The 26,471-nt window shown below is 55.9% G+C and overlaps 2 protein-coding genes across 7 annotated transcripts in view; one reads left to right on the forward strand and one right to left on the reverse strand.

Moving 5' to 3' along the window:
* Positions 1-20,096, forward strand: part of PLCG1 (phospholipase C gamma 1) — a 48,263-nt gene extending 28,167 nt beyond the window's left edge. The window contains exons 7-32 of one of the 4 annotated variants that reach the window (XM_062009104.1): positions 171-193; positions 1,344-1,416; positions 2,383-2,484; positions 3,746-3,864; positions 4,618-4,703; positions 5,475-5,595; positions 6,022-6,190; positions 6,639-6,761; positions 8,314-8,415; positions 8,647-8,834; positions 9,568-9,768; positions 10,801-10,920; positions 11,178-11,358; positions 11,673-11,750; positions 12,171-12,274; positions 12,486-12,582; positions 12,759-12,831; positions 13,560-13,717; positions 14,228-14,324; positions 14,776-15,000; positions 15,779-15,927; positions 17,603-17,717; positions 17,847-18,008; positions 18,306-18,394; positions 18,978-19,165; positions 19,458-20,096. In XM_062009104.1, coding sequence (XP_061865088.1) covers positions 171-193; positions 1,344-1,416; positions 2,383-2,484; positions 3,746-3,864; positions 4,618-4,703; positions 5,475-5,595; positions 6,022-6,190; positions 6,639-6,761; positions 8,314-8,415; positions 8,647-8,834; positions 9,568-9,768; positions 10,801-10,920; positions 11,178-11,358; positions 11,673-11,750; positions 12,171-12,274; positions 12,486-12,582; positions 12,759-12,831; positions 13,560-13,717; positions 14,228-14,324; positions 14,776-15,000; positions 15,779-15,927; positions 17,603-17,717; positions 17,847-18,008; positions 18,306-18,394; positions 18,978-19,165; positions 19,458-19,500 — 3,186 coding nt within the window. In that variant the 3' untranslated portion in view covers positions 19,501-20,096. The remainder of the gene's footprint in view (positions 1-170; positions 194-1,343; positions 1,417-2,382; positions 2,485-3,745; positions 3,865-4,617; positions 4,704-5,474; positions 5,596-6,021; positions 6,191-6,638; positions 6,762-8,313; positions 8,416-8,646; positions 8,835-9,567; positions 9,769-10,800; positions 10,921-11,177; positions 11,359-11,672; positions 11,751-12,170; positions 12,275-12,485; positions 12,583-12,758; positions 12,832-13,559; positions 13,718-14,227; positions 14,325-14,775; positions 15,001-15,778; positions 15,928-17,602; positions 17,718-17,846; positions 18,009-18,305; positions 18,395-18,977; positions 19,166-19,457) is intronic. The other 3 variants (XM_062009107.1, XM_062009105.1, XM_062009108.1) reach the window with 3 other exon arrangements.
* A 408-nt stretch (positions 20,097-20,504) lies between these two features.
* Positions 20,505-26,471, reverse strand: part of ZHX3 (zinc fingers and homeoboxes 3) — a 48,603-nt gene continuing 42,636 nt past the window's right edge. For all 3 annotated transcript variants that reach the window (XM_062009078.1, XM_062009079.1, XM_062009080.1), the window contains one exon: positions 20,505-25,985. In XM_062009078.1, the coding sequence (XP_061865062.1) occupies positions 25,975-25,985 (11 nt within the window). In that variant the 3' untranslated portion in view covers positions 20,505-25,974. The remainder of the gene's footprint in view (positions 25,986-26,471) is intronic.

Here is a 26,471-nt window from a genome sequence, read left to right on the forward strand (position 1 = left end):
AGGCTGGTCAGCGTGGGGCTGCTGGGGGAGGCAGTGGGTGAGCAAAGGCTGTAGCAGAGCTGAGCTGCACAATGCTGGTTTGTTCTCCCTATTACCTCCATCGGTTTGTGCTTTCACATACATTGGTGAGGCTGAGTTCAAACCTAACGCTCGTGCTTCTTCTTTTGCAGATGGATGTCCCGTTCCTGGAAAGGTGGATAATTCTCTGTGTTTGCTGGGGAAGGGGCCATTGTCTTTTGCTCCGTGCCCTGCCTTGGTGCCAGCAGCAGCGTGTTGGGGACAGGGCGTGCTTCACACCTCTTCCTTGCCACCACCTTGCTTGCCTTCTTGCACTCTGCATAAGCATCTTTGCTGTAGACACTTCAGCTCGGGTCAGTAAGGGCTTTCTTCCTCCCAGGCATCCCACTGAGATCCAGCTTGGCTCAGCTGCCTCCAAAAGCAGTCAGTTGGTTAATGCGAGATAACCAGACCTTGAGCTGTCTCCCAGAGGTTATCCTCGTGGCTGGTACTGGCTGGCCACAATGCCAGGGACTGTGCAGGAGTGCCTGTGGTGCCATTACCAGCTGTGCCCTTCCTTGCCCTGTGCACGTCTCACGGCAGTAAAACGAGCCTGAATGTAGACACAGAAGCTAAAGAGTGAAAGACTTGTTAACTTGTCTGGGTAATTCCCCATTAGTGTCCTCTCTTTTGTCCTATAACCATAGAAGAGAGAGTTGCAGGGACCTCAGCAGGCCACCTAGTTCATCCCTCTGCCCAGAGCAGCCAGCACTGCCCAGTCCAACTCTGGGGTTTTGGTGTCAGTCCCCAGCATGGCCCTTGCATGTCCATTGTGGCCTGGTACGTTCAGAGACAAGGATTTTGAGATAATCAGCTGCAAATGATTCCCTCCTTCGTTCCTTGCCCTGCCTCCTTGAGCCCATGTCCTCTGGATACCTGTCTCTGTTCTGTCTACTGTCACCCCTTGACTGTCCTTCACCTATTTTGTTCTTTTCACTCTGTACAAGCCAAACTGTATTTTTTTTATATACAAATAAGTCCCTCTGGTGATTTTTGCTGCCCTTCACCAGAGTTTCACATTGTTGTACCCTTGGCAGTGTAATCCTGGACCACTCCTAGAGCAGTCCCTGGCTCTGACATGTGGACATACAGTCTCAGCTGGTGTGTTTGCTGCCGTGCCCTCCTCAGCCCTCTGCACACTCCACTCTGCTATTGCAGCACTGCTTGCTTGGGGCACACCTTGCTTGCACAGGCTGTGGTGATTGTAAATGTCTTCTCACATGATGCTGGTGATGGTCATGATGTGCTGCATGAGTAACCAAAGCTTCCCTCTCTTTGCTTTACAGGGGTGGAGAAAGGTCTGAGCACTTCAGGGTATCACTGCTGGACTTGCAGAAGTTCTTGCTGGAGTACCAGAGGGTGAGCTTGACCTTGGCCCAGGGGAGGGACAAGGGAGTAGACACTGGTGTTGGTAGGGATTTGGTACTTCAAGGAGAGCCTTGCCTTGGAGCTGGGGTGATTTGGTTATGGGATGCTCTGCCTGGCACAGCCACAGCCTGAGCACACCCTTCCTGGAGCAGGAGGTGATGCAGGGGAAATGCTGGTGAGGGTACACCTGGCCTCAGCCTGGCATCCTGGTCAGAACAAGAACCAAGAGCAGAAGATGTGAGAGGAGGGGAGGTCCCAGGGGCAGGAACTGGTCAATCCCTGTCACCTCAGCTGGCACTGGAGGCTTGCAGCAGCTGAAGCAGCCAGGTCCATGCTGTCTGCTGGGGAGGCCTCAGCAGCACGTTTGGTTTCTGACCTTTCCATTGAAAGCAACTGGAGGCTGTTGAGTACACGGGCACAGGCAGCACCTCTGAGGGCTGCACAGACCTCCCACTTCATTGCTGGTCTCCTCTGAGGACAGGCGTGGCTAATGAAAGCACTGCCATGGTTCACCTGAGAGTGTGGGGCCTCCTGCTTTGCCCCTTCCTCCTGTCTGCCACTGCTGCCTCCCTGCCTGTGGGCTGCAGGAAGAGGAGGGCTACCCAGGGCATTGACACAGCCTTTAGTGGCCCAATGAGAGACACCCAGGGAGAGAGGGAAACAAAAGGAAGCTGAGTTGGCTTCTGCTGCCAAGGAGGAGGGAAAGCAGAGATGTGGAAAGGAGCTATGGAAGAGACAAAGGCATGGCATTGAAAAAATGAAGACCACTTAGAAATAGGGCAGGTTTCTGCAGTTACCTGCTATCCAGCATTTGTGCTGACAGTTGAACTCCTGGCAGAGATGGTCTTCTGTTAAAAACTGCCTCCTTAATAGTTAAAGCTTCTAGTTGGCTCAGCTGCACGTGGTTTAATACCTTCTGAAATAGTTTCTTTTTCACATCTGTCATGGGGTTTGCAGGAGCTCTGGGCTGCAGACATCTTTCAGGTACAAGAATTCATGTTCAACTTTCTGAGAGACCCTTTGAGGGAGATTGATGAGCCTTATTTCTCCCTGGATGAGGTAAGTCACCTCACATGCTGGAGTGTGTGGAGTGGGCTGGAGCGGGGTGTGCCCATTGCTGCGGGGTCAGCTCTGGCCCTGTCTGTGCGGGGCTGGTGGTGCTGAAGGATCTCAGCTCCTGGAAGCTGCATTGCTGTAGAGTCATAGAATCATTGTGGTGGGAAAGATCTTGAAGATCATCAAGTCCAACCACTAACCTGACACTGCCCAGCCCATCACTAACCGAAGGTCCTCAGCACCTCAGCTCCACAGCTTTGCAATAGCTGCAGGGCTGGGCACTGCCCCAGCTCCCTGGGCAGCCTGGCACAGGGGCTGACAACTCTCTCAGGGAAACAGTTCTGCCTCAGCTCAAATCTAAACCTCCCCTGGGGCAACTTGAGGCTGTTTCCTCTTGTCCTATAACTTGTTACTTGCACTCCCTTGGAGAGAATACTCCTGTCTCCAGGATCAACACCCCCATTCCCTCAGCCCCTCCCCAGCACCCTTGTACTCCAGCCCCTTCCCCAGCTCTGTGCCCGGCTCTGGCCATGCTGCAGCCCCTCAGTGTCCCTCTGGCAGTGAGTGAGGGGCCCAGCACTGAGCACAGCCCTGGAGCTGCAGCCCCCCCAGGGCCCAGCACAGGGGGACAATCCCTGCCCTGGGCCTGCTGCCACAATATTCCTGATCCAAGCCAGGAGATGAACCTAATGGGTCACTGTGTTGCACAAGAGGTGGTTGGTGAAGGGAATGACTTCTGTGCTCTCGTGCTGAATGTCTGCAGCTGGGAGTGCTCATCAGGCAGTTCATTTGGAGGAGGAAAGGGGTGCATTTGGCTTAGTGCCTTTTTGGGGCATGTAAGGATCTTTTCCAAGCGTGAAGAGCTGAAAACAAGAGCTTAAAAACAACTGGAGATGACTGTGTCATTGGTTCTGGACTGAAGGTCCCTTGACCCACATGGCCTTAGTGAGCCATTGCCTGCCACGTGAGCTGCAGAATAACATGTAAAGCAATTCCTTTGCCTCCAACTGGGTCAAAGGACTTGCACACGGGTATCTGGCACAGCTCAGAGGAGAGGTGGCAGTGCCTGAGCTGTGGTTACTCGAGCATACTGGGTCAGGTAGCTTATATACTGTCTTCATAGCCTCTGTTCAGACTGTGTGGAGCTCAGAAAACAGCTGCCTGCTCAGTAGCTGCTGCCACAGAGGGTGGGATGTGTGTGAAGCTGAAGCACAGCACCCGGCTGCTCCGCATCATTAACACGCTTCTGTTTCTTCCTGAGCAGTTTCTCACCTTCCTGTTTTCCAAAGAGAACAGCATCTGGAACTCACAGCTGGACATGGTGTGTCTGGAGAACATGAACAACCCCCTCTCCCATTACTGGATCTCCTCCTCACACAACACGTAAGGACTGGCCAGGGCTCTCTCCCCTGTCCTCTCCCAGCATCCTTTCCCCCCTGCCAGGGTGGATTCTCCTGCTCTTGCCTGATCCCAGTGATGGGTTGAGTAGACTTTTCCAAACCAGGGTCAGTACATCAGAGACCTTCCTCTCAGGGCCCCAGCCCTCCTTCCATCATGTAACCGTCAGTGTTTTGCTGTGGCATTGTCAGCAGCACACATCCGTGCAGCCTGTGCTTTCAGGGGTCTCGAGGCCGTCACTGGCAATTTCATACCATTAGCAATGTCACCTTGCACAGCCTGTGAGGAGAGATGGGATAAAAGCCTGCCAGGCTGAAATCAGCCATTTTCCTGCTGCTGCTCAATGAATCAGGAGCTGCATTCTTTGCAGATGGGCTCTGTCTGTGTTCCCTGTGCAGTGGTAGCACTTTAACCTAAATTTAAAGGACTGGGAGCCTAAGCCTTGTGAGCCAGCTCCTGTCTGCTTGCAAGAGCTGTTCTGGCCCTGCTCTCAGGCTGCTTCTGCCTGGTATAGAGGGCTCTCTGGGCCTTATCTCAACAGCCAGCAGCAGGGCTGGACCTCAGAGCAGTGCTGGCAGCCCCTTAGTAGGGACAGAGTTGAGCCCCTCTCCTGGGGATGACAGGCCTGGGGGAACATGGCTCTGGCCGTTCCCTGCACGGCAGAGACGGCTGCCGTGTCCTGGCACACACTGGTGCCCACTGAGCCTTGCTTTGCTGATGTTTTCTCTCCCGTGGAAGGTACCTGACCGGGGATCAGTTCTCAAGCGAGTCCTCGCTGGAGGCCTACGCGCGCTGCCTGCGCATGGGCTGCCGCTGCATCGAGTGTGAGTCCCGCACGGCGCGGGCTGCCGGGGGCAGGGAGGGCTCTGTGAGCAGAGCAGGGCTGAGGGTGGTGTGCCAGGGGCAGCGCTGTCACCAGAGAGTTGCAGAGTGGTTGGGATTGGAAGGGCCCTCCAGAGCTCAGCCAGCCCAACCCCCTGCTCAAGCAGGTTCCCCTCGCTCAGGAGGCACAGGAATGTGTCCAGGTGGGGTTGGAAACCTCTCGAGAAGGAGCCTCCACACCCTCCCTGGGCAGCCTGGGCCAGGGCTCCCTCACCTCAGCACCAAAGGAGTTTCTCCTTGTGTTCCAGTGGAACTTTTTGTGTTCCAGCTGATGTCCCTCACCCCTTGTCCTGTCACTGGGCACTGCAGAAAATAGTGTCACCCCATCCTGCTGACACCCACCCTTTAGGTACTTGTGTTGATGAGGTGTCCCGTCAGTCTTCTTCAGACTAAAAAGCCCCAGGTCCCACACCCTTTCCTCATAAGGAAGATGCTCCAGTCCCCTGATCATCTTGGTAGCCCTGCACTGGCCTCTATCCAGCACTTCCCTGTCCCTCTCAAGCTGTGGAGCCAGCATGTGCTGAAGGGGTTGAGATCACTTGCTTTGTGGGAATGGGTGGTAGGTGCTTTAGCTTTTGGTCCCCTAGGCAAATCTGGACTTGGAGCTCACTCCTTTGTGTCCACCTAACACAGTCCCCAGCAGCACTTAGTTGAGCCCATCTCATGCCCATGTCCAGCCTTTGTGCTCAGTGTCCCCTGTGGGTGTCTTTCAGTGGATTGCTGGGATGGTCCTGATGGGATGCCCGTCATCTACCACGGACACACCTTAACCACCAAGATCAAGTTCTCTGATGTCTTGGTCACCATCAAGGAACATGCCTTTGTCACCTCTGAGTGAGTATGGCAGGGACCTGGGCTTCAGCCCAGCTGCCAGGAAGGCAAAGAGAGGGCAAAGTCTCTCAGACCGTAGCAAAGTGAAGCCCACCTTCATCCAGAGACCCCACACAAGACCACACATCTGGGATTTGGTGGGAAGAAAGCATGTCATTGTGTCTCCCAGCCAAAGAGAAGTTTCTCCCAGGAAGAAGCTGTGGGAGGGAAGGCTTTGGGTAAACCCCAGGAGGTTGCCAGTCCTTCTCCACTCTGTCAGTGCCAGCAGCAGTAGGGACACCTTGGTGTAGGGGGGTTACACTGAATGCTCACACCAGCATGGTCACTGCTGATGCAAACTGCTCTTTGGGGAGACAGAAGCAGAGCTGAGAAGGTGTTGGTTCCATCCAGACACCATGCTGGCTCTGACTGCTCTTTTCCTTGTCCCAGTTTTCCTGTCATCCTGTCCATCGAGGATCACTGCAGCATTGCTCAGCAGAGGAACATGGCTCAGAATTTCAAGAAGGTCTTTGGGGACATGCTCTTGACCAAACCAGTAGATATTTCTGCTGATGGCCTTCCCTCTCCAAACCAGCTCAAGAGGAAGATTCTCATCAAGGTGACCTCACTTCCCCAGCAAGACCCCTAAGTGGAGAGATTGGGGGCAGATGGGGGGAACAGCGTGGGGCCAAGGGCAGATGCCTGCCTCTGGAAGAGGTTGGTTGGCAGGGCAGGGTTAGAATGGAGACTTCATGGTGGAAACCATTGGAGACAAGGAGCTCTCTTGCTTCAGAGGAGCTGCTGGGAAATGAGCTCAGCAGCTGGGTGCTGCCTTTCTTGAGAGCTGGGGGGATTTGGTATTTCTGCTGCAGGAAGCACATCTGGGAATAAAGGGTAGGACTTTAGTGCCATTTAATGTCCTCTGTGGCATGGATCTTGGTTCTTCTAGTGTAGAGAAACCCACTGCAGCACATCTGGGGTTTTAAGGCTGTTCACCAGGGAATCCACACTGCTTTTAGGGGTGCCTGCTCCCCTCAGGGTGCCTGACCTGTGCTCTCATCCCTCAGCACAAGAAGCTGGCAGAGGGCAGTGCTTACGAGGAGTTACCCACGTCCATGATGTACTCAGAGAATGACATCAGCAATTCCATCAAGAACGGGATCCTCTACCTGGAAGATCCCATCAATCACGTATGTCTCTGCCACTGCTGCCCTGTGCCAGGGGCTCCCAGCATGGATCTCTGAGGAGGGAAGGACTGTGCTGCCAGGGATCAAAGAGGCCAATGCTCTGTCCTATTTCTAAGGAGTCTCTAAAGGCTGGGGGAGTTCATATGCTGGCTCTCTCCTGTGCTTTTCACTAGGCATCTCCCTTGTTAGAGGCAGAAGGCTGAGCTAGAGGGAGCTCTGGGCTGATGCACTGCAGCTGCTCTTGTGTAATCTGTATAGCCTGTTATCTGGGCTGCAGGAAGTTTCCAGCCATGACCTGCATTTCCAGATCTGTCTGCCTCCTACCAAGTACCCACACACCTGACACACCTAAAGGAGCATTCAGCTTTATACAGCACAGAGCACTCATAGAATCACTGAATCGTTTTGGTTGGAAAAGACCTTTAAGATTGAGCCCAAGCCCTCCCCTCACCTTGCCAAGCCCACCACTAACCCATGGCCCTCAGCTCCATGGCTTTGGGACCTCTCTGAGGATGGGGACTCCCCTACCTCCCTGGGCAGCCTGGCACAGGGGCTGACAACCCTCTCAGGGAAGAGGTCCTTCCTAATCTCCAATCTAAACCTCCTCTTAAGCCCATTTCCTCCTGTCCTGCCATTCATTACTTGAGAGAAGAGATCAACTCCCACCTCACTGCAGCCTCCTGTCAGACAGTTGCAGAGAGTGCCCCTCTTCTCCAGGCTCAACACCCCCATTCCCTCAGCCCCTCCCCAGCACCCTTGTGCTCCAGCCCCTTCCCCAGCTCTGTGCCCGGCTCTGGCCACACTGCAGCCCCTCAGTGTCCCTCTGGCAGTGAGTGAGGGACCCAGCACTGAACACAGCCCTGGAGCTGCAGCCTCCCCAGGGCCCAGCACAGGGGAACAATCTGGTCACACTGTTTCTGATTTCTAAGGCTCATGTTCAGCCTCTGTCAAATAATATCTCCAAGTCTTTTCCCTATGGGCAGCTTTCCAGCCCCTCTGCCCCAGCCTGGAGCATTGCCTGGGGTTGTTGTGGCCCAAGTGCAGGACCAACACTTGGCCTTGTAAAACCACATACTGTGAGCTGTTTACTGTGTGCATTTACTCACACACAGTCCACTCTGCAGCTGCTTTGCTTTGCTGAGGGTCCATCAGACAAAGTCAAGTGAGAATGAAACAGGCTTTGGAAAACAGGAAAGTGCAATGGTAAAACCACATAACCATGGTACCCTCATCTCTGATAGCCCCCTGCTGCATCAATTTGCCTTCATTTGGTCACCTCCATTCAGTATGTGCTGAGGTGTTTGCGGGGTGACCTACAGTCACTTTGTATGTCAGATCTGTCACGTGCTGTGTGTTTGCTAATGATAAATCCATGGTTCAGATCTGGGGGATGTCTTGGAAGCTTCTGTGACTACATTGAAACCAGTGTGGCTGGTAACTATCCTTCAATAGCTCCTTGTGCTGATCAGGAAGAGGTGTTCTCACAGATGGGGTGATGGGCAGCTTGGTGCTCCCTCAGGTGGGGAGTCCATGCCCAGAGTTTGTTTCCTTGCAGGAGTGGAACCCACATTACTTTGTCCTGACCAGCAGCAAGATCTATTATTCTGGGGAGACAACCAATGACCAAGGAAATGAGGATGAGGAAGAACAGAAGGAGGTGAGGACTCCTTTGTGTGATGGTGAGTTGTTCCCATACAGAAAGGACTCGACTGTCCTACAGCTGAGCATCTCCACTGCCAGCTGACTTCAGGGGGAGATCCTGTGGTGTGAAGGGTGGGAGCTGCTCCAAAAACTCCCAGGTCCTGCTGGGAAGACCCTGAGTAGAGCAGACTCCGGCACCAGGAGCCTGCCCTCGGTAATGTGACATGGTGGGTTTTCCCTGTGCCAGGCAAGCAACAGCACAGAGCTGCACTCCACAGAGAAGTGGTTTCATGGCAAGCTGGGAGCGGGCCGTGACGGGCGGCACATCGCAGAGCGGCTGCTGACCGAGTACTGCATCGAGACCGGGGCGCCCGACGGCTCCTTCCTCGTCAGGGAGAGCGAGACCTTCGTTGGAGACTACACCCTCTCCTTCTGGTGAGGGCCCCAGGCACCAGCCCACTGCTCACTGGCACTCCTGGGGTGTAGTCTTCATCTTGGCACCACCTTCAGTGAGGGATCCCCTTTGGGAGCAGGTTTCTCCCCTTTTTTTGTCCCCCAGCATTGTGTCAACTCACTGTCCCAGTGGAGAAGGGTCAAGTCTTAGAATCACAGAATGGCAGGGGTTGCAAGGGACCTCATCCAGCCCAACCCCTGCTAAAGCAGGGTCCCCTCGATCAGGGGGCACATGAACATGTCCAAATGGGTTTGTAAACCTCCTGAGAAGGAGCCTCCACACCCTCCGTGGGCAGCCTGGGCCAGGGCTCCCTCACCTCAGCACCAAAGGAGTTTTTGTTTAAGTGGAACTTCTTGTGTTCCAGCTGATGTCCATCACCCCTTGTCTTGTCACTGGGTACTGTAGAAAAAGTGTCACCCCATCCTCCTGACACCCACCCTTTAGGTACTTATGAGTGTTGATGAGATCCCCGCTCAGTCTTCTCCAGACTGAACAGCCCCAGGTCCCACAGCCTTTGCTCATAGAAAGATGCTCCAGTCTCCTGATCATCTTGGTAGCCCTGTGCTGGACACTCTTGAGAAGTCCCTTGGAGCCCTTGCATGGCAGCTCTCCTGTGAGGCAGGGATGCCATGTCCAGGCTGGAGCTGTGCCTGAGGCAGATGCCAGTTCTCAGCTGCCCCTGGTTCACTGGTGTGCCCCCTCCTCCCCCCACAGGCGCAATGGGAAGGTGCAGCACTGCCGCATCCACTCCCGGCAGGACGCCGGCAGCCCCAAGTTCTTCCTGACAGACAACCTGGTGTTTGACAGCCTCTACGACCTCATCACACACTACCAGGAGGTGCCACTGAGGTGCAACGAGTTTGAGATGAGGCTGACAGAGCCGGTGCCTCAGACCAATGCCCATGAGAGCAAAGAGTGAGTGTGTGTTTGGGAAAGGAGGGTCATGTCCGGCTGGGACCCCATGGGAAACCCTCCCAGGCCTTGCTGCAGTTCATCCTTCCATGCTGGGGCTCCCTAATGCCCACTTGTTCCCCATGGAGCAGTCTGAGGCACAGCAGCTGTGCTGGCCAACTTTGTTGTCGATGCAGCTGGTGGTCTTGGAAGCTCAGTGCAAAGGACAGAGGCACTGGGCTGTGTTGGGATGCCCTGGCTCATGACACATGTCACCAATGGCTCTGTTCCTGCCTGTCCCACAGGAATGGGAAGATACAGAATCACAGAATGGTGGGAGTTGGAAGGGACTTCTAGAGCTCATCCAGCCCAAATCCCTGCTAAAGCAGGTTCCCCTCAATCAGGTCACACAGGAATGTGTCCAGGCAGGTTTGGAAACCTCCAGAGAAGGAGACTCCACACCCTCCTTAATGAGATTTCTCCTCAGTCTTCTCCAGACTGAACAGCCCCAGGTCCTGCAGCCTTTCCTCATAAGGAAGCTGTTCCAGTCCCCTGATGATCTTGGTGGCCCTGCTCTGGCCTCTCTCAAGCAGTTCCCTGTCCCTCTGGAGCTGGGGAGCCCAGAATTGGACACAGGACTCCAGATGAGGCCTCACCAGGGCAGAGTAGAGGGGGAGCAGAACCTCCCTCCATCTGCTGTTAATATACCCCAGGATGCCATTGGCTTCTTGCCCACGAGGGCACACTGCCGGCTCGTGGTTAGTTCATTATCAGCCAGCACTCCCAGGTCTCTCTGCAGAGCTGCTCTCCAGCAGGTCACCCCCAGCCTGTGCTGGTGCAGGGGGTTGTTCCTCCCCAGGTGCAGGACTCTGCACTTGTCCCGTTGAACCCCATCAGGTTCCTGTCTGCCCAACTCTCGAGCCAGTTTGAGGCAGGCAGGCAGGCATTTGAGGGCTGGAGGGGGCACGGTGCAACACAGGAGGGGTGTGGGCTGGGCTGGGGGGTGAGGTGGCCGTGTGTGTGGCTCCTGTGCGCAGTGACCGTCTCTCCTGGCAGGTGGTACCACGCCAGCCTGACGCGGGCGCAGGCCGAGCACATGCTGATGAGGGTGCCGCGCGACGGAGCCTTCCTGGTGCGCAAGAGGAGCGAGCCCAGCTCCTACGCCATCTCCTTCCGGTGCGTCCCGCGCCTGGGCACGCCGCCTGCCCCGGGCTCTGAGCCCCACTGAGCCCCCTGCCACAGCTCGGCTCGCACCTGGACGGGCCTGCACGAGCCTTACGGCCCCGTGAGAGCCGTGAGGACCCCGCTCCTGCCTTCTGGGGGGAGGTGGCAGTGCTCGGCAGCCAGCCCCAGGACACCGTTTGCCGGGGTGCCTTTGTTTTGGCAGAGCCTCTCTTGCCAGGCACCAAGTGGCTCCTGTCTGTCTTTGCCAGGGCTGAAGGGAAGATCAAGCACTGCCGAGTGCAGCAGGAGGGCCAGACCGTGCTGCTGGGCAACTCCGACTTCGAGAGCCTGGTAGATTTGATCAGCTACTATGAGAAGCACCCCCTGTACCGCAAGATGAAGCTGAGGTACCCCATCAACGAGGAGACCCTGGAGAAGATCGGCACAGCGGTGAGTGTGGGCAGCCAAAGGGTGATGGATGGTTCTGTGTGGAGCTGGTGCTTTGCAGTGGGGCGTGAGCCAGCTCTGTGCTTCACACACCGCAGCTCCTGGGGCTTGGTGGAAACACGTCACTGGCCTGAGTGAGAGTCGTTGCTGCCCCTCAGCCCCAGCCCAGCAGGGAGTGTGGGCTGAGCATCCATTTGTTGTGTGCAGCAGCATCTCTGGTGTTGGGCTGTCTCTGGGGTGTTCTCCCTGCCCCTCCCCAGCCAGGGAGCCCTTTCTCCAGAGCCACAGTTGTACCCACTGGCCTTTTGCTTCGACAGGAGCCAGACTACGGAGCCCTCTATGAAGGACGCCATCCTGGGTTCTACGTGGAAGCCAACCCCATGCCCACCTTCAAGGTACCCTCACTGCAGGCCTGGAGGGCTTGGCAAGGGTCTCTGTTTCCCAGGAGCTGTGTTGTTTTGCACACTCATTTGTGCAGGGAAACATGCTCTGGGCTGAGCCTGCAGGTTCCCAGGCTGAGCTGCCTCTTACTCTGAACGCTCCAAACTAAACCCCTCAGTGACTCTGGCCTGAAGGAAGGTGCCTCTGTGGGACCAGAGCATTCGTGACCAGAGGGTTTGGCATAAATGGGGGCCTCGGTTTGTTCTGCCATGGTCACCTGGCAGCCTCTGGCACCAGGGTTGGCTGTGGCCTGCCCACGCTGTGCCTCAGCCCTGACAAACGTGCCTGTGGTGGGGGCTGATCTCTCACCCTGTGGGCTTCTTGTCTGTGTGTCCATCCACTGCCCAGCCTCATGGGACCCCTCCTCATTGCAGTGTGCAGTCAAAGCCCTGTTTGACTACAAGGCCCAGCGGGAGGACGAGCTCACCTTCACCAAAAACGCCATCATCCAGAATGTGGAGAAACAGGAAGGAGGCTGGTGAGTGGGGCCTCAGCGTGCTTTTTCCCTCAGGGCCACAGTCAAACCTTGGTGTCACCATCCATCCAGGGGTGTGAGCCTCTGGGGTTGTGTCTGTTTGGGAATTGCCCACAAGCAGCACAAAGCCTAAAACAGGCAGTGGAGGAGCTGCCTGGCGGCGTGACGCCGATCAGGATGCTCTGGCTGAAGCTGCCTCTTCCCTCTGTTCAAGGTGGAGAGGAGATTATGGTGGCAAGAAGCAGCTGTGGTTCCCTTCCAATTATGTAGAGGAAATCACTGGTCCCAGTGGCCTGGAGCCAGAGCAGGAGGTGAGCTTGTGACTGTGTGTGTCTGTGACTGTGTGTGTCTGTGACTGTGTGTCTGTGTGTGACTGTGTGTGTCTGTATGTGTATTCACCCCCACACTTGGCCGCACTGCCCAGCGCTATGCCAATGCCAGGGCCAGTGCTGTGCCCAGCACTTTCCTGTCTCTGCTTCCTTCCCAGCAGCAGCTGGATGAGAACAGCCCCCTGGGAGACCTGCTTGGAGGTGTCCTGGATGTGCCCTCCTGCCAGATTGGTGAGTGCCAGGGAGGGAAGGGGCTGGGGGTGTCATAGCCCTGCAGCATGGTGGGATGCTCGTGCAGCTTCTGGGCCAAAGGTCTCTCTTGTCCCTGGGTCTGTAGGCAGCCCTGTGCTTCCCACATATGTCTGGTGTGTGCTGCCTGTGTGGTGCTGCTCCAGCACAGAGGAAGCTTCTGGATTTGAGGCTCAGGCCTATCCCTGCAATCTGAGGACAGCCAAGGAGCCACTCCACGTACCTTCAACCAACTTGCAGCGGGAAGCCCCCCTTGCCCCCAGGGAAGCTTGTAGGCCCCTTCCTTTCTTGTAATGCTTTGCCCTCCCTTGTATACATGTGGTCTGGCCTCCTTGCCAGGCTGCCACAGGCTCTGGGGCTCCTGGACACTGGCTGAGCCTGGGCCAGCCTGCAGCTGCCTGCCATCCCTCTGCTCCCTGGAGCCCAGAGGACATTGTGCTCCAGGTGACTGTTCCCACCTGGGCACTTCAGGGCACAGAGCAAGGAAGCTGCAGGGATGGGAGGAAGAGAGCACTACAAAGGCCCCATGAGGCTTCTCAGCCCCCTCAGGATCCACCTATGGCTTCCTGGGCTCCATCCATTGCCTCCAATGACCAGAAATGGGAGTTTCTGCAGCCACGAGAGTCCCTCAGTGTTTGTCCCCTCTGTAGTGTGAAGGACAGGCCTCACATTCTGCTTGTGACCGTGCTCTCTGCCTCCTCTCCCCACAGCCATCCGCCCCGAGGGCAAGAACAACCGCCTCTTTGTGTTCTCCATCAGCATGGCCTCGGTGTCACGGCTGTCCCTGGACGTGGCAGCCGACACCTACGAGGACCTGCTGGACTGGGTGAAGAAGATCCGGGAAGCGGCCCAGACAGCTGATGCACGGGTGAGTCTGCAGAGCCCTGGGCTGGGGACACCCTGCTTGCCAAGGGCTGGACTTCCCAGGAGCTGAGGAGCAGGTGGAGGCCGGTGTGGGGGCAGGGAGGTGGCAGCCTGTGATGGCCATGGATGGTAATACAACGCAGCAAGGACTGGTGGCCACGTGCTGTGGCTTGAGAGGTTCAGGGTGGGAAGACTGGTCTGTCAGGAGAGGGTTGCAGCCTTGGAAGGTGGAGAATCTCCATCCATGGAGAGTGGCAAGGCTCAGCTACAAGGCCACAGCTGCCCTGCACTGGTACTGGTGCTGGTACCAGTCCTGCTCCGGGCCGGAGGCAGGACCCACCAAGGGCCCTTCCCATGTGCTTGTGGTGTCCCCCCGTGCAGAGCTGCTGGTGGCTCCCACAGTGTGTGCAGCAGTGGCCACAGCAGGCCAGCACCAGCCCTGAGCAGCTGGTGAGCTGGGTTATCCAACACCGTGGCTCCCACCTGGCCCTGACCCCTCTCCCTCTCGTGGCAGCTCTCTGAAGGGAAGATGATGGAGAGGAGGAAGAAGATCGCCCTGGAGCTGTCAGAGCTGGTGGTCTATTGCCGACCTGTGCCCTTCGATGAAGACAGTGAGCATCTGCCAGTCTGGTGCCGCCACAGGCAGTCACCAGGGCCTTACAGAGCCCACATTGTGTCCCAGGGTGCTGCTGGGGCTTGGTCTTAGCAGAGGACAGGTGTCCAAAGCAAGGTGGTACTACTTGACATTGGAGCTCTGGAAATGCCCCTCTCCAGAGGGTGGAAGTTCCCTTCCCCATCCCTCTGCTGCTGGGATCTGCCCCTGCCCAGAGCAGCTGCTGAGGGAGTGGGGCTGGGGAGCACCAGGCTCGATCACCCAGAGCAGTTTTGGTGCTTTCAGCACTGAGCACCCAGTACGTGCCCAGGCAGAGCAGGGTCTGCACAGCCCGAGGGTGGCTGAGCCACGGGAGGAGAGGAACAGGGTCAGAAAGGGGCCCGGAGCGGGGGTTGAAGTGTCTGGAAAGGGAATGTGCTCCTGGCTTACACTGTGCTGTCCCCTGGCAGAGATTGGCACAGACAGGGCCTGTTACCGAGACATGTCCTCCTTCCCTGAGACCAAGGCTGAGAAGTATGTCAACAAGATCAAAGGCAAGAAGTTCCTGCAGTACAACCGCCTGCAGCTCTCCCGCATCTACCCCAAGGGCCAGCGCCTCGACTCCTCCAACTACGACCCCCTGCCCATGTGGATCTGTGGCAGCCAGCTGGTAGCACTCAACTTCCAGACCCCAGGTGAGGACAGGGGCAGGGAAGGTCAGCAGGCTCCAGGCTTCCCTCTGCCTCCTCCCAGGCACTGCTCTGGCAAACAAGGGGTCTGTGGGGGGCACAGTTCCCCTGCAGAGAGCTGGGCCTGGTGTTTGTGGTTGCTGCAGAGGGGATGTGCTCTGGAGGGTTGGATTGACTGTGGCTGAACCAGGAGGTTGTGATGCCATAAGAGCAAGATGAAACCGAGATGAACAGGGAGTTCTGTGAGGGCCCTGGCAGCAGGCAGAGCGGGCAGGGATGGAGCAAGGGGGAGGTGCAGCCCCAGCCCTGGGGTGGGCTGGTTGCAGTCAAGCTCACTGCCCTGCTCACCTTTCCCCAGCTTCCACTCCTGCTGTGCAGTGCAGCCTCTCCCCTTTCCCTGGCGCTTGCCAAGCCCTGCTGGGAGCCTGCTCAGCTCCGCAGCGAGGCAGAAAACTACCTGCCTCCTTTTTTTTCCTGGGGGCTTTTTCATTCCTTCTGTGAATTCAAGCATCTCACAGGGTAGTCTTGCAAATGCTAGAGCCAGCACAAGGAAAGCTGCAAGGAGAGAGAGGAAGAGGTGTGGGGTTAACCCATGGAGCACTGGCTAGCTGGGCAGATGGTGCATAAGGAAGTCACAGCCCGAGGCAGAGGCTGCAGTGAGACCATGGCACACGAGGCATTGCCAGGGGTGGGCCCCTTGCAAAGGCACCAATAACCACAGGGATCTGGCTCGTGGGAAGGGCAGAGGGTGTCCTCCCTCCATGTCCTGCCTGTGCTCCTGCAGACAAGCCCATGCAGATGAACCAGGCGCTGTTCATGTCCAGCGGGCAGTGCGGGTACGTCCTGCAGCCCAGCAACATGCGCGACGACATCTTCGACCCCTTTGACAAGAGCACGCTGCGGGGCACGGAGCCACTCTCCATCTCCATCGAGGTCAGTGCCTGCTCCCAGCCTGGGCTTGGGTTGGGCTGGTTGGAGTTTGGGGTGATTCTGGTTTGTCTGGGTCCCTCACTTCTGCTCCTGGGTGAACCTCTCAACCGCTGAAGAGCCAAGAGCCATCCTGCAGCACAGCCCTGGGGAGCCCTCGCTGCCGGGGTGACCCCGGGGTGCTGCTGGGCGATGGAACCCACCTCCCTGGGGCCTGCAGAGGAGCAGCAGGAGCATCCCCGGGGGCTCCTCAGACCCTCCTGCCCAGGGCCAGTGCCGGCAGGTGGCATCCATGAGCTGTTCTGGTGACATCGCTGCTCCCAGAGCTGGAGAGCAGGATGGCTCCCAACGCGGTAACGGGCTGTGCCTTGTCCCCCTGCTTGTCACCGAGCTCAACGTCCCCCTCCCTCTCGGGAAGATGGTTGAGGTGTCCCCTTCCCTCTCAGGAAGATGCTGGAGGTTGGAGCAGACTGTTGAGCCCATTTGTGTGTTCTGCTGCTGGTGATGATGAGGGGATGGGGGTGGGGGCTGCTGAATCTTTTTCTTCCTGGATGGCAAGACCAGGACCGGGCTGATCCTCCTGAGCTCATAGAGACACATGGCAGCCCTGGGGGGTGTGGGGACAAAGCCCCTAGAGGGTGGGAAGGCCATGGCTGTGCCAAACCAAATGACTCTCCTGTTGGAGCACTGGCCATCCTACTGGCCTGTACAGGCATCCTAAGTGGTCTGAGAGCTGAGCTGTTTATCTGGGGGTCAGCAGCATCCTCTGCAAGCCTCTCCATCTGAGCAGGCCATGGGGAGCAGGCAGCAGAGCTCCTGCCTTTAGGAGCTCACAGGTTCTGACCATGCACAACCTGCAGCTCCTCTGAGGCCACCTGTGTTTCAGTGATCCCACCTGCAGCAGCAACCCCACAGAGACCGTCTCCCTAAACGTCCCTGCTTGTTTCCCAAACTCTTCCTGCACCCTGGGATGCAGCTGCAACCAGTCCCTGTGTAGCCTGTGAGAGAGGGGCTCAGCCCCTGTTAGAGCTGCCACCATCCCCCCCAGAGCCAGCACTTGGGCCCAGCATGACTCAGGGCACGTGGTGCCCGTTGGCAGCGTGGTGCAGCCCTCCCTGGCACCACGCTGCAGGGATATGTGGCCACTGCCAGGAGGGAGCTGGGATTCCTTCCTCCTGCAAGGAAGCAGGTTGTCATTTATGTTGAGCACAGACTGTGCTAAGTGCCAGGAGGCAGAGCAGCAGCAGAGAGCAGCTCCTCGTGCTCAAGCCAAGGCAGGAGAGCCAAGGAGTTCTGGCAGAGAAGGGGGTGTCCTGCAGCTCTGCAGGCAGGGGAAGGCACCTCGGCTTGGCAGCTGGAGGAGGGATGCTGTGCTCCCAGGCCTGGCTGTGCAGCAGCAGGCAGGAACTGGGGGCAGTTCAGCTCTTTTTTGTGTCTTACAAGTCAAATGGATGATGGGTGACACCATTGCAGCTTCCAGGGGTGGGAGCTGTTTCTCTCTGCGCAGCGGGCCTGGCTGGGCTGGGCTGGGCTGGGCTGAGCTGGGCTGGCTGGTTGTGTCTCCTCTGTCTCCAATTAGCAGAACCAGCGTGATTTCTTTGGCAAGAAAATGTCTTGATATGCCAACAAGGTTTTTCCTTTGCACCCATCTCTTACCAAGCCTCTCCTGCTCTCTGCCCAGGTCCTGGGGGCCCGGCACCTTCCCAAGAACGGCAGGGGGATCGTTTGTCCTTTCGTGGAGGTGGAGGTGTCCGGGGCCGAGTACGACAACGCCAAGCAGAAAACGGAGATTGTGGGTGAGTGTGTGCAGGGCAGGGAGAGGGAGCCAGCAGCCCTCTGCCCACAGGCTCAGCAGCAGCCGTAGGGGGCAGCGGGGGGCAGCGCCCGGCGGGGGCTGCCCAGTGACAGCCGTGTTTCCCGGCCAGCGGACAACGGCCTCAACCCTCTCTGGACCCCGAAGCAGTTCCACTTTCAGGTCAGCAACCCCGACTTTGCCTTCCTCCGCTTCGTGGTGTACGAGGAGGACATGTTCAGTGATGAGAACTTCCTGGCCCAGGCCACCTTCCTGGTGAAAGGCTTGAAGACAGGTAACGTGCTCAGGGAAGGGGGTGTCACGGTGGCCGTGACCAGTTTGCTAATTGCATTGTTAGCCAGGGAGAGCTGAGTTTCGTGGGAGGATGGTGTCATTCCCCAGGCTGGCTCAGCCCCTCCTGTCCCCAAGCAGGTGAAGGAAGGAGGAAGCCATTTGCTAACATCCCTTGGGGCAGGCTGCCACATGAGGGGAGCTGGGGGGGGGATGCAGAAGATGCCCTTGAGGTCTGTGCCAGGGGACTGACCTGTCACTGCTTGTGCCGTGAGTGATGCCAGGGCTGTCTCTGCTGCAGGCTTCCGAGCTGTACCCCTGAGGAACAACTACAGTGAGAACCTGGAGCTGGCTTCCCTGCTCGTCAAGATAGACATTTTTCCCAGCAAGGTGAGGCTGGGCCATGCACAAGGAGGTGGCTGAGGGGCAGGGTGAGGGGCAGAGGCAACGAGCCTTCCCCAGTGCTGGCTGTGCCCAGCACGGCCCAGCCTCAGCGCCCACGGACGGCCATGGCTGAGGTGATGGGCAGAGGGCTGGCAGGAGGGGAGGTACTGTGCTGGCCTCCTGCCGGGAGTCAGGGCTTTGCAGGAGCAGGGTCCTGCCTGGGCTGCGTTGGGCGTGCTTGGAAATCCCTTCAGCAAAAGCTGAAGGAGGTTGGCTTCCCCCATCCCAGACCCTGTGTGCGCAGCTGGGATGTTATAGCTCGGCACCGTGGAGCCCAGCTGGCCCAGGGCCATCCGTGGTGGCAGAAGGGGAGGGCAGGGTCCTTCAGAGACAGATTTTACATTTATGTCTTCATTTAAAATGCTGCTGGTGGGGGCCACCAATGGCTGTTGCAGACAGGGCAGCTGCATATTGCAAACCCCAAGGCCTTGTGATCCCTGGACACCAAGGCCTCGCACCAGGACTGCTTTTACTCCAAGACACACACTTGGAAATCCCAAGCCCTTTACTACTGTGCTTCTGGTCCAAGCAGGAGAATGGTGAAATAAACCCCTTCAGTGCTTCAGCCCTACGGGAACGAGCAGGAGATGCTTCTAACCAGCTGCTGGCCAGCAGAGGCAGAGAGGGGTCGTTCGAGGCACGGTACCAGCAGCCCTTTGAGGAGTTCCGTGTGTCGCAGGAGCAGCTCGCTGACCACTTTGAGAGCCGGGAGCGAAGGTAAACCAGTGCTCACTGAGCTCCCCCAGCACGAAAACCTCCCCAGCATTCAGCCTGCTGGGTGCAGGCAGCTCAATGCAGCCTTCCCATAACCCAGAGCAGAGCTGCAGCCTTGTTTGCTGTGTGGAAACGCTCCATTTCAGCACGAGCATTGAGTCCTTGGGGGAGGCCCCGCGGGACAAGGAACCGCAGCCAGTGGCACCTTCCCCTGGTGTGGGGGGCACGGGGTGGCTTTGGGCAGCAGAGCCTTGCCTGGGGTCAGCCTGTGCCCTCTGCCTGTGCCCCCTTGCAGGGTACTGCGGAGGACACGGGTCAACGGGGACAACCGGCTGTAGCCCCTCTGGGCGGGCAAAAGCACCTCCAGTGCTTGTGAATCTCACGGCACGCTGTGAACTGGTTTCTATGGAAACGGCACTGCTATGGCCTACTTTCAGGCAGCTTTTCCAGTTTCTCTGCTGAAGTGTGTTCCAGTGGAGAACTAAAAAAAAGTTAAATATATATTGGAACCCCCAACCCAATCCCCCAAATCCCAACCCACCCTGAGCAAACCCAACCCTCAGCACCAGCCCTCAGCACCCAGCCCCAAGGAAGCGTGTGGGTGCAGACTGCCTGCCAGCCACCCAGGGGAGACACCAAACTGGCTGTAATGGCAAGGAAAAGGACTCCCCAAAAAAAGTCATCCAGCCCTTCATCGTCGCTGGAGGCCCTCTGCAGCCATCCCCTGCTGTGGGTGCCATCCTGCCCGTGCTGTGGGTACCATCCTCTGTGCCAGGTGAGAGGTCCTTCAGCCAGTGAGCTGGCACATCTCTGTTGTCCTGGCAGCATCGCATCTACCCACCTGTGTAGCCACTGCCTCTGCGTCCAGCAGTGACACTGGGCATTACGAGGCTGCTCTTGCTTTAACCGACAATAAAAGTGTCAGTATCTCGTGTGTGGTGGCTCGTGAAGGCTCAGGGCTCTGCCAGTTTGGACCCTGCAGACTGAGGAGGTGGGGGCAGGGCTGCAGCCCTGTTCCCTCCTTCCTCCTGGCTTCAGGGAGCTTGCAGGGGGTAAAAAAAATAACCAGGGGCAGCCTCAGGTTTAATGTTGTTCACTCAAAAGGGGATGTGCTACAGCTGAGCGTGCTTGTCCAACCCAGGGTGGGGACATGCAGTTACCCCAGGCTGCAGCCCAGCTGGGCTGGGGAACTCACCCATGGCCTTACCCCAGGGGTAAGTTGCTTTTAAAACTGCCCCTGCACCAAGCAGCTCTGTCTGCTGTGCACTGGTGGCACCAGGCCCAAGAGCACCCCCCTGGGCCTCCCCAACCCCGCACGCAGTCAGCAGCCGACTCAACGGGCATCTTTTACACTCTTTATTTAGGAACAACCAAAAATGTCTGGTTTCATTTCAACAAACTGTACAAGCAAGCTCTTCCCCTCGCCCACCCTCACATCCACATATACAAAAGGAAGGGAAACTTGCCATTCACTTCTCAGAAGTGGCATTGTTGCTACAGGGAGTTCTTGCCCTCGCAACGAGAGCAGGTCAAGTCCATAGCAGGTCCAAGCTACCCTAGCCCTAGTAATAGCCACAGCCCACACTCACAGGCAGCTTCACTCTTTCTTATCCTTTTGTTTTCTCTTTAAAACCTTTACCAAAAGTAAAAACTAGTTCCTGTCTCACACGATTGCCAAGGTGACCATCTGAAATTGTGGTCTTAAGAAAAACACACCACTAATCCCCCCCCAGAGCCCCCCACACCTCCCCGGTACAAAGACAGTTCCCACAGCAGGGCCCTTGCCCTGCTCCCTCGCTGCATGGCCACCCTTATGAAAGGTCCCAGTACAGCTACAATTACAGTTTCTTTTGGATAAATCCAAGCAAGGAAAAAGAACAACAAACCAAACTAATTCCAGGTCATTCAGCACCAGCTTGATTTCTAAATAACAACAATTAAACAAACAACGACGAGAAAGAGACCCCATCAGGCTGATGTTGTGGGCTGGTGAGAAACAAAGTGATCAACACGCTGTTCCCCAAGTCTCTCTTTAGTGCAACGTTAGTGTGTGCAAGGGGATGGAGCCACGTACCCATCACACCACCACGAGCCAGACGGGGCAGAGAGAAAGTGCAACTTCAGCAAGAAGCTTTCTATGCCACGGGTTCCTCCCACCTTCACTAGCACCAGTGGGCAAAAGTCCTCCTGCCACCCTCTGTCAGCCCAGGGAAAATGTGGCTTTAGTCACAATGGGGCCGTGTCAGCCAACAGAGCAACTCCGCACTGCAACCGGCAAGAACAGGGAAAGAGAACCCAAACAAAAGCAATCAGGGCTTCAGTAAGGGCTTCTCACTGTGCTCTAGTGCTGTGCCAGGCCAGTGCAGCACCGCTGGCAGGGAGTGCTGCCAGGGCAACTGACAGCAGAAACTCGGCTTGCTAAAAAGCAAAAGGTGCAGCTCACAAGGGGCTCATCCCCCTCCCTGCATCGGCTGCACCGCCTGATCTTACCCTGCTGGCTCTGTGCCCAACGAGCAGCCCCGGCCACTGCAGCGACAGAACCACATCAGGCTGCTGCTGAGCTGGAGGGAGCGAAGCCACAGTTCTCTGGGCAGCAGGAGAGACAGGTGTACAAGCATTTTAAATACCATCAACCTCGAGGGAAGGTGCAGTATCATATTAACTCTCTAATGTGTACCCAAGTGCTGAAAATCATCTTTCTCTTCCAATTCCCTGTGACCCAGCTTCCAAACATCACCTTCCCATCAGGGTGCCTCTGCCACATGTCTAAGAGGGGCTGCAGGGAAGGCAGAAAAGAACACTTCTACCTGTGGTCAACCTTGAAGGGGCTGCACTCAGCTGGGGGGAGGCTACAGGGTTTCTCATCACAGTTTCCAGCACCTCCTGCTTTTGCCAAGGGCTTCATGTGGTCCCCAAGGGAAGGCTGGGGCAGGAAGGGGACGTGCAGCTGGAGCTGTGAGCTGAGCATCAGGCCAAACACCTCTGCCCAGCCTTCACCCTGGCTGTGGGCCCAGCAGTGCAGCACTGCTCAGCTCACAGGCAACTGGACATAGGAACCCCTACATCACAGTTTGTTTAGTGTTCTGCTAAAGAAAAACATACACATAAAACAGTGATTTCCAGGATGGTAATTAAGGAGCTGAGAAATCAGGTACCCAAATGAAACACAGAGCCACGTCTAGCAATGGCAGGGCCTGCTGCTAAGGGATGAAGTAACCCTGTTCCTTGCACCGTGAGAACATCACACAAGAGCACCGGGTCAGCACCACCCAGGGCTTTGGGTTATCAAGCAATTGATTGTGCCCTTGATCTAAAGGGCCTCAGAGACACAAGTAACAAGATTCACATGGGTTAAAATGATGGGTACGACTGTGCCTGTCGAGCCCAAGCTCACACACAGGATCTGAGGAGTTTAATTTGCCATCCTTACTGATGCTGGTGACACAACTTCTCTCCCACAGCCCTCCTTTCAAGCCATGATAGTCATCTTTGACTAGGGGATGATAAATATTCACAGACTGTAGGAACTGTGGCAGTGCTTCCTCGTGACACCATGAGAGCTGCTGCTGGGACCATCAAAAACTCCTTTTAGTTTTGGATGGAAACACATTTTAACGCCCTGCACCAAAACCTGAGTCTGTTTGGAGGTGACACCTCCTTCCCAGCTTTGGAAACAAAGCAATAGGGAAACTGAGGACCACAGAGCTAAACCCTCAAAGAAAATCTTCAGCTTATGCTTTCATGGAGATTTCAAGTCAACTAAAAATGCAGATAACAAGGGATGTAGGAATTGAGAAGTGAACTCAATTACTTTGTGATTGTTCAGTCTCTAACTCTTACCCTCCTGGCGCAGTGGGGCTTGCCAGCCCCGTCGCTGTGTCTGAGGGGAGCCTGCATGGAACCACTTGTTAGAAGTTCCTCTGACCCAAAAGAAAGAAAACTCCTGCTGGGCCTGTCTGAATGCACAGAGACAGAGCTCAGAAACCTCAGCAGCTTCCAGCCCTCAAGGCTGCTTTTTCTGTGTACACCGGGAAGCTCTCCCTCTAGCTCACAAAACCCCTTTTCAATTTTTCTGGAAAACTGGCCAAATACAATCCAAGTGCAAAAAAAATCAGCTTGTGCAGGGGAAAATGGTTCAAAAGGGACCAGTTCTTAAGGACACAGTCCTTCAGCACTTCTGTAGCTGGAGCAGGGATCACTCTTCCAGTTAGCCATAGGCCTTCAAGTGTATACCAAAAACCCCACAGAAAATCACCTTGAATGGGCAAATTACACTTCCAACATATTCATATAGCAAGTAGCTAGTACAAGTGTACATTTGTAATGTACCTCAATGCAATAAAGGATCAATGGCATATCTGAACTGTATATATGTGTACTTAAATGAACCTGCATGTACATAGACACTACAGACTAAACTGACCTACCTGTATTTGTTCTCTGAAGGTAACATCAAACACACACAACTCTGGGGCCACAGGACTCCCAGATGTGCCACCTCCAGCACTAGGACTGCCCTGGCACATTCTGGGGTGCCATCCACAGGGTGAACCCCAGGGGCTCTGCTGCCCCACGGGGGCTGAGGCAGCGCGGAGCCCGTGCCACCAACCACAGCATGATTGGCAGCAGAGCTTCCACACAGCAAGAGATTTCGGGAGCCTGGTGTGACCCTGGTGCTCTGGGTGACATCCCACCTGCCCACACCACGGCTGCCCAGTGTTCTGGGGAGGGCTCCTCTGGCTGGGAGGGGTGGGCATGGGAGAGCAGGGCCTGGATGGGAGTGTGGGGCCCCAGCTGTCTTCGGGGTGCAGGTCATCTCCTCCTGAAGCAGATGCTCAGGCTCAGCTGGGAGTGCTGTGGCATGTGCCTGGGGAGCAATGCCAGCCTGGGCACAGGCACCTGCCACGTAGGCAGGTATGGCCAGGCGAGAGGAGGCCGCTCTCACGAAGCACCGACCTGATAAAGCCTCCCCTAACAGTTGAGCAAAGCGGCCTCTGGAAGAGGGGCCAGAGAAAGAGCTGGAAAAGCAAAGGCAATTAAAGGTAGAAATCAGACACCATCTTTGGAAAAGGTTCTGAAAGAGCTTTTTTGTTCCTAAACCAGATTTTTTTGTAAATCTCTGGATCCCATCCTTTGGGGCTTGCTACCCACCCTTCTAATAAATATCACTTACCACCAACAATAAAGTCTCCCACATTAAACAGCTCTCACTAAATAAAAACCTTCTACTGAAGAAGCTTAGCTGAGTTAGCTTGGCAAAAATAAGGAGCTATGACTACTCTCCATAAATACATCAGCGGATAAACACCAGAAACTATTTAAGTTAAAGGACAATGTTGGCTCCAAAACAAACCAGGAATGAACCAGCCACGACTTAATTCAAACTAGAGATTTAAATAACGTTTCTAACCATTCAAAGGCAGTGAAATTCTGGAATAGCCTCCCAAGAACAAAAGTGAAGGCGAGACATGGAACCAATTTTGAGCTGAGATCTGATTAGTTTGTGACAGAACAGCCTGACACAGCATTTGGCTGCACTGCTCAGCTCAAGAGTTTCCCTTCTAAACCTTGATTTCTATTAGAAAATAATCTCTTTTTTGTTTAAATCTTCAAGTAGCTGCAGCGCACAGCAACCATCCAAGGCAACATGGGCACAGCAAAAATGTACAGGTACCAGGAAGCAGGAAGGTTAACCGGGACGTTTATTTTGCTGGTTCGCCAAAACTATTGCAGATGGGCTGGAAAAAAAAAAGGGAGAGGGGAAAAAAAAGGAGGCTGGAGCAAACAGTTGAAGTTAAGAGCAGTGCTGCAGGAGCTGTCATGTGGGGCTGCAAGAGGGAAACTTCCTGGTTGCAGATGAGCTGCTGCCTCGCGGATCCCTCGGAGACAACAATGGCTCGAAGCACTCACAGCAAGGCTGCGTTATTCTCTGTGCTTGCTCTCTGCAGAACAGCTTGTTCTCTCTGAACAATGAAAAGGATTCCAGGTCAGGATGGAAAAGTTACGATGTGCTAGTTCTCAAGTGATTAAAGGGAGACTTGGAGATGTAATAGCCTGCTACAGTCAGTCTCCAGGAGCACAGGGGAAAATATTCTAGCCAGCAAGAGACAAATGACACCAACCTCCATCTCCTGCGTTGCCTGGGTCTGGGAACCTCCTACTTATTGGAGAGTGTGCAATGCTAAACCTAACGTCCGTGGGGATGAAAATCTCACCCAACTCCCACCGGGCTTCAACGCAAGACCGGCGGGTTTCTTCTCAGCCACCTTTCCTCAGACACACGTACACGCTTGCGTGCCCACAAAGCCCCTCAGTGCCAGGGCTGAAGGACCAGAAAGGGCAGAGACACTCTGTGCAGCCTTGAGAGAACAAACACCTCAACGGACAGATGAAAAAACAGAAAACCAGAAAATAAAGTACTGTGCCATGTCCATATCTAAGCAATGACCTTGTTTACACAACGTCTGAGATTTGTTATGCTTGTATAGGCAGCTGTAGGCATCGGTATATGAATATGAACTCTGAACGTCTGTCCGCTGGAAAGCAAACGAGAGCACCCCACGTCCTGGGTGCGAGCGGAGCCGCCGCCTCCGCCAGCCCTCAGCCGTGCCACGGCCGTGCAGAGCCCGGCACCCAGTGTCTGCACACACCCCCTCTCGGGTGCTGAGCTCAAAGGTCTCGCTCATGGCAGTGCTTTACCGCCACGTCCTGCCTCCCGAGGTTCGGATCAGGCCGGCCCGTGGGTTTTCTTAAAGACCAAAAAACTTTCTTCTCGAGGGTAAGAGTGGATCCTCCGGGGCTGAGGTGTGAACTCAGTCTGTTTCTGAAAGAGAACAGAGGTGTCAGGGGCTTGCAGCCAGTGGGATGCCAGGTGGGGAAGAAGGGGTGCAGGAGTGCCTCAGGATGGGCAAAAATGAGAGCCTCGGTGGAGTCAGCCACAGAGGAAGGCCACCCCCATTCGGAGGGGCAGGAAACCCTGGTGAGCAATGGGCAGCAGCAGGGCTAAGACAGGACACGGTGTGAAGCTGTGAATCCTCGCTGAGCACCTCCTGCCTCTGTGCCACGAGGGGTGACAGGACCACCTCGCTCTGGGTGGCATCAAGCCATGCTCAGAGGGTGCTAGCAGAGGCATGGCCATTCCTGGCATGGACACAGAAGCCAGACCATCATCCCTCCCCAAACCAGTCCTGCCCCATCCTGCCTCCTCAGCCACCCCCCAGCACATCCAGACCACTTTACAGGAGTAAAGGCAGGGTCCCATTCAAACCCACACTGCATCTCCTCCAAATCAGATGGGGGAGGGAAGCAA

This window comes from Colius striatus, chromosome 16 (assembly GCF_028858725.1).
Source record: "Colius striatus isolate bColStr4 chromosome 16, bColStr4.1.hap1, whole genome shotgun sequence".
Taxonomy (NCBI): Eukaryota; Metazoa; Chordata; class Aves; order Coliiformes; family Coliidae; genus Colius; species Colius striatus.